The sequence below is a fragment of the Galeopterus variegatus genome, unplaced genomic scaffold (genome assembly GCF_000696425.1).
Source record: "Galeopterus variegatus unplaced genomic scaffold, G_variegatus-3.0.2 Scaffold20875, whole genome shotgun sequence".
NCBI classification, from domain to species: Eukaryota; Metazoa; Chordata; class Mammalia; order Dermoptera; family Cynocephalidae; genus Galeopterus; species Galeopterus variegatus.
This window is the reverse complement of record NW_007746986.1, coordinates 1-6,506: the sequence shown is the minus strand read 5'-3', so window position 1 is coordinate 6,506 and position 6,506 is coordinate 1. Positions and strand designations below refer to the sequence as shown.

General features: G+C 36.8%; 1 protein-coding gene across 1 annotated transcript; it reads right to left on the bottom strand.

The window, feature by feature from the left end:
• Positions 1–445: 445 nt before the first annotated feature.
• On the bottom strand, positions 446–5,204 carry LOC103583241 (centrosomal protein of 162 kDa-like; the record flags this gene model as incomplete). The annotated part of the gene is made up of 5 exons (XM_008564615.1): positions 446–587; positions 1,724–1,836; positions 3,689–3,829; positions 4,373–4,600; positions 5,071–5,204. Coding segments are annotated over 5 exons (758 nt in total), but the record flags the coding sequence as incomplete, so codon positions are not given.
• Between the last annotated feature and the right edge of the window lie 1,302 nt (positions 5,205–6,506).

The following is a 6,506-nucleotide window of genomic DNA, read 5'->3' as shown; positions in this document are numbered from 1 at the left end:
CCTTTTTGTCTTTTTTACTGACCGGCAACGGGATCGCAACCCTCGGTGTTGCACCCGCACCGCGCTCAGCCAGTGAGCGGGAACCGGTCTCCACATGGGATCCGAACCCTTGGCGGGAGCGCCGCCGCGCTCCCAAGTGGCGCACTCTCCAGTGCGCCACCGGGCCGGCCCTCTCTTCCCAATTTTTAGAGACAAAAATCAGTGGCCCAGAAAGATGTGCTGCATTTTTCCTATGGAGTTATTGTACTCCTTGCACATCATGCTAGATCCCTTTCTGACAAACACAAATTACCAATCTTACACATGGAAAGTAACCAACAAAACCAAACACAGTCTACTCCAGAGACATTATACAAGAAGTTTAGAAATCCACATAAGGTCATTTAACCTCCATGTGCTAAAGAATTTCATTGCAAAGGTAAATTTAGAGTTTGGGTTTTGGATCTTAGAATAGATCTTCTCTTTTAGAAGCCAGAGAATATAAGATGTGATATTTTAAACTACTGAAGCAGTTGGAAAGAAAGCAGACGTAACTACTTTCACGTATCAGAATTGTGCGGATTACCATACTTGGCCTAGGGTTACACCTACCAGGACAAAGGAGCAATTTTTTAAAAAAGTTTACACAAAGGTGCCCTCTGCTTGTCACCCTGTGTAGCTTCTAGCTTTGTCTGCTACAGGGTGTTCCTTTTTCTATTTTGCATGAAAGATCAGAATGAGCTATTGGTGGCCCTGCCTATTACATCTTGCCTCTTATGCCGTAGGTTATCTAACAAAAAAAAATTGAAGAAATACATGAATAAATATGGTGACATTCATGGTCAAAGAAACTTCTGATAACAGTCCTATCTGAGTGATTAGGCACTTATGAGAAATGATGCACAAACAGTAGTCATTTCTTAAAAGAAGAGTACCCTAGCTTGTCCACACTTGTGGGTTCGGCTTTTTCACATAATATGTTAAAGGTGGAGGTAGTAACATCCAGAAGATTTTCCAGTCTGAAATAGGATTCCTAAATAGGTGTCGGTTCTCCATTGTCCTGCTATGGTGAGTGCTGGCTGGTAACAATTCACCAGTGTCTCCCTCTCTGGAGAAATGCCCTCAGCAAAACAGCGGTCATTGCCCCCTTCCCAGGGTACAACAAGCAAGGACCAACTCTGTGGTACAATCTACTCTTCAGAGCTTCCTGGTGGGAGCAGCATGAAGCCAGTCTCCAGCCAAGACCACATTCTTACTTCCATTCCTGCCCCTGACCTCCCCCACCCTGCTTCTCCTCCCCTGAGGGTTATCCTCCAGTATATCACCTCTAAGGGATCCCCGTCCCAGGCTCTGCTTCTATGAAACCTGACCTAAGACAGTAAGTGATTCTGCATGGTATTTTCTTTACTATTATTAATCACATGGTTCTTTAAGAAATGGTTAAGCATCTCAGGCTTAATGACTGATCAGAGGAATATTGTATAAGTATATTTGATTTCCTGAAACTGATGTCAAACGCAACATAAATATGCTGAGAATACTAAAGTATTTAGTACCCAAAGAAAAATCCTTTATATGTTAAATACCTAAAAGTTATTAAACTGAAAATCAGTGTACAAATGAAAATAAATAAATGTAAAAATAAGTTTTTACTATTTCTAAGTAAAAATAAATGTATTATTAATATAATGATAAAATGCTTAGAAACAATCTATTTGGTTTTAAGAATATCAAAAGGACTTACTTTAAGGAAGCTAACTCATTGAATAAATTCTGGTTTTCCTTAAACATTCGCTCCTCATTTTTCTTGTTTTGTTCTTGAAGATCTTTCACTTTATTATACAACCTTTCATTTTCCTTTTAAAAACAGAAACTTGCATTTTAGTTTAAAGTCAGTAGTACTTATATAACATATATGCTCACAATAGATAAATACTTTAAAAGTTTCTAGGGTGTTTTAAATTTCTTCAGCTTTGGAGTATGCAAAACATTAAAACAATTCTTTCCAAAATGCTTAAATGCTTAATTGAAAAAAAAAAGTTGCAAAAATTCCCAAAGCCAAAGACCCTAATGTCAGTATAACGCACTGACTGCACTTCACAGGAGTAAGCAGAAGAGTGGCTGAAGGAATCCTTACATCCCAACTGCATGGACCAGAGGTGGCAAGGCCCAGTGGGACTCTTTACATCCTCTTCTGTGACTTTAATGTGACTAGTCTAAGAAAGGAAAAAAAAAAAAAAATCACTGCTGGAGGAAGATTCTGGAAGGCTGGCTTCCAGTGGTGAGGTAATTAGATGTAGCCACAGTGCTGTTCATGTTTATATCTGAAACTGACTTTAAGTGGGGAATTAAAGACAGGGTACTTCTGAAAGTTGTCAGGACAAGGCAGAGCAGAGACTAGACCCAGTCCACCATGGGATTTGAGTTAAAGAATGACTCAAACCAGTTGAGATCAGAGGGAGAAGAGAAGGTACCAATCTGTGCTTAGATGCTCTTTCTTACCCCTTTAAATTTAAGAATCTCATGAAAACCAAGGGCTTTTGAGGATCTAATGAAAACTATGGACTGTCTCACAGTGTCTGAGATAGTGCCTGGCAGATGGTCTGTGCTTAAATACCTGTGGAATTAATGCACTTCCTGCCCCCGCCCCCAATACTTAGATATATAAATTTTGTACTATCTTTGCGGGAGGGAGTGGTTGGCATACTTATGGGTCTGTGAAATTTCCTTAAAACCCCTGCTCTGTATGTCAAGATCAGACTGGCAGGCAAAGGGTTTGAATGTTTCTCACTAACTCAAGGGCAGTGTGTCCTGCAAAATCAGTCCACTTCATTCAGAGCAAACGTTTTAATCACTGACTTGGCAATGTTTTCGCTGGATGTCCTGGGTGACAATGCATGTCACTAGCAGGCTGAATGCTCAGGCTATAGTCGTCAAAAGAGAAGAATGCTATTAGAGAGGAGAAGGGGAAAGGAGTAAGAAAAACGGGCATGGGAGGCAGGGAATGAGGATACAGTCTTATGCTGCAGATCACTAAAGCTGTCCTGGCTGACTGTCAAGGAGCATCACTGAAATTCCAGGATACATTACAAACATCTGTCTCTATACGAACACACAGATCTTTCCACATTAAATTCAAATTTTCTTTTCTAACCCTTACAGCATTAGCAATTGATTTCAGGTTCATATTTCTGAATATAATAGCAAAACTACCTAATAAGTATTACCACTGAAAAGAATTATAGAAAACTAAAGAAAAACAGGATAGCCTCTAAGGGACTTGGATATTAAAAATAGTAATAGGCAACATTCATTGATTGCTTATTGTGTGCCAGGCCAAGAGTGTACTTGCTAAAAGGATGGTTTGTCCTGTCTTACTTTCAATTTCCTAATCACCTTATGAGGGAGGTTCTTTATTATTATCCCCATTTCACAGATGAAGAAACTGGCCTAGCGAATCAAAGTAATTTGTCTAAGGCTGTACAACAGGTGGTAGAGCTAAGACTCAAAGGCAGACTCTTTGAATCCAGAACCCATGCTCTTTTAGCCACCTGAATCCTGCCCATGAAAAATGTACAAATTATTACTTCCTCATATTTGCCAGAACTCCCATTACCTGTTAAATTAGCACAGAAATATTTTAATATGCCTTATTTTTATAATTAAAGGATCAAGAGCAAACTGGCCATGTACTGAAGAATTGCCATACCTGTTGATATCCTTGAAGAAGTGTCTCTTGCTCTTGTATTTCTTTTTGGATTTGCTTCAATTTTTCTCCAGTGACAGGATCAGTTGTTTTTCCAAAATGTAACCATCTTTGATTTTTGCTTGTTTCTTCAAAGCTACTTAACTTTGAGAAAATGCAGAAAGTGTTTTATTTCAGGAAGGAAATGATGAAGTGAGAAGTGAGGAAGAATAATAGAAAACTCAAGGTGTTTAGACTCAAAACTGTCTTATGATATTGTCCACACTGGAATGTAATGCAACTCCAGTTGAATCAGCACAGTGATGTTTTATGCTGATGGTTCTGGTGAATGAGGTAACTCAGAAATGCTACACAATAACATTCTGAGTCTAGACCTTCTGTAGCAGTTCTTGCTGAAACTTTGATTTCTTTGAAGGTCACAATGAACTAACCAATTTGTTTTTAAAAAGAATGCTAACAGAAGAAAACCATCAAACTGAGCTAATTTAAATTTAGATTTCCCCCCAAGGAGTTCAGTTCACACTCTCAGGGAAGGAGGCACTTTATGGAACTACAGCATATTTTATACGGCAAAATATCAAGGCAAACAGCTCCAGGAACCAAGAATGACAAGACATTTAGAAGAGAGTACCGGTCTTTTTGTTTTTTTACTAAATAAAAGAAAAAATAGAACAGTATGTCTAGTACCTTGGCTTGAAGAATATAATTGTCTTGATTCAATTTGTAGAGTTCTTTTTCCTGTTGTCTCCTTAGGTCTTCCAATTTATTTTCCAGCTCTTTCTCTTTTTCTGAAAATGTGACTTTGATTTGTTCAATTAGGGCCTGTGCACCCCTCCATTTTTCTTCTGCTTCCTGAACTCTTTTAAACATAAATAATTCTTTCTCCTTGTTCCCACAACAGTATCCTGAAGAATCCTTTTAAGGAAAAGCATTACTTCTTTACAGTGGATTTATATGTAAAATTTGAACAAAGGTGGTTAGGAAAAAAACAAAACAAAACACACAAAGAATAAAAATGACATGGGGGCCGGCCCGTGGCTCACTCAGGAGAGTGCGGTGCTGATAACACCAAGGCCATGGGTTCGGATCCCATATAGGGATGGCCGGTTCGCTCACTTGGGAGAGCGTGATGCTGACAACACCAAGTCAAGGGTTAAGATCCCCTTACCGGTCATCTTTTAAAAAAAAAAAAAAAGAATAAAAATGACACGGGTAATAATGTTTTACTGTATAAGAAAATCAATAAATGCAACAAGAATGATTAGAATATCACTTGAAGGAAAATAAATTTCATGTATTTATTATATTGTTATTTATAATTTAGTTTTAATATGATTTTGGAACATAAAAATATTATGAATGTTAATTTTAAATTTAATACCTACGGTCTGAAACTGAGCACAAGAATCAATTTCTGTAGGATCTTCAGACTTCTTAGGAGTAGTCGGGCAACTTTCAATTTTGGGAGCTGGTTTACCCAGAGCTGCAGGCTTGATGAGTTTTGTTCCAGATAAGATTTCTAAATATTAAAAACAATGGATAAAAGCACCACAAATGTAAAGTTGAATGTGTATTCAGCAATTATGTAACAATAAGTACGAATACAATGGGAACACTAAGATAAAACGAGGATCTCAAAATAGGCTGACAGACAACACTGTAACGCAGCTGTTTCACTGATTCACTATGTTAACTGACTACACTCAGAGCTGCCACCTATAGTCAACATTCTACTCAATTTGACACAGATGGCTAATTGACCCAAGACTCAGATCAAATGACAAACGGAGCTAAAAATATGTGAGAATGTGAGCTAGGAAAACTTCAAGCCTTATTACTTTCAAATAAACTATCCTTTTAAATGTTCACAGTAATAATAAGAATTTCTAAATGATAAACCAAAGAGCAGCTGATAACTTTATGAAGCATTTTAGTTCAGATTAAGTGTGCTTTCAGAGTACACCTTTTATAAGTAATGCATATCAAGTAATGCATACAAGGATACTCCAAAAAGTTCAAGAAAAAACAGAATTAAAAGATAATACGAATCTTTCCATACACTTTTCGAAGTACACTCGTACAGTATCAATGGAACAATACAAATTGCATGGAGGACTTTATAACAGCTGATCTAAATTTGATTTTAAAAGTTTAATAATGCTGCTATAATACTCTGGTAATATATATTAAATTAGAAAAAAATGTAATTAATGTATATTCTGATCCAATTTTCAGCTTTTAAAGTAACTTGTAAATCACCAAACAGTAGTAATAATTCTAAGACCAACCTATTATTCAATTAATAATAAACAATGTTTAAGGGAAATACCTAGAAGGACTCTTAAGGCCCATATTCAAGTACTACAGGTCCTGAGCTGAACACTCAATAAACATGATCTGACCACCTTAGAGGTAAAGAACTTCAAAATTTATATTTTTAAAATAATTTCTTCAAGATGTTAACTTCTTAAATATAGAGTTTACTTTTTCATTAAAAATGTTATATATGATTATTAAAGATTTGGAAAATATAAAAAATAGGAAAGCCAAAAGAAGAGATAAGTTACCAACAGTCCTTCATCAAAAGATTTCATTTCAATCTTTTTTTCAGGCATGTGAAGGTTTTCCTTATTGAGTTGTGATTATATTTAGACTGTTTGATGTAGGTTTTCCAGAGAAATTTCTTAAAGCATTCATAAAGAAATTGTTTGAGTCATTGTAAAGGCAGGCATTTAATCCTTCCAGATCACTGGAGGATCATTTCTGTGACCAATGAATGGGGTGCGATCTGCTAGCTTACGATTCTCCTTAGGAGGCAGGT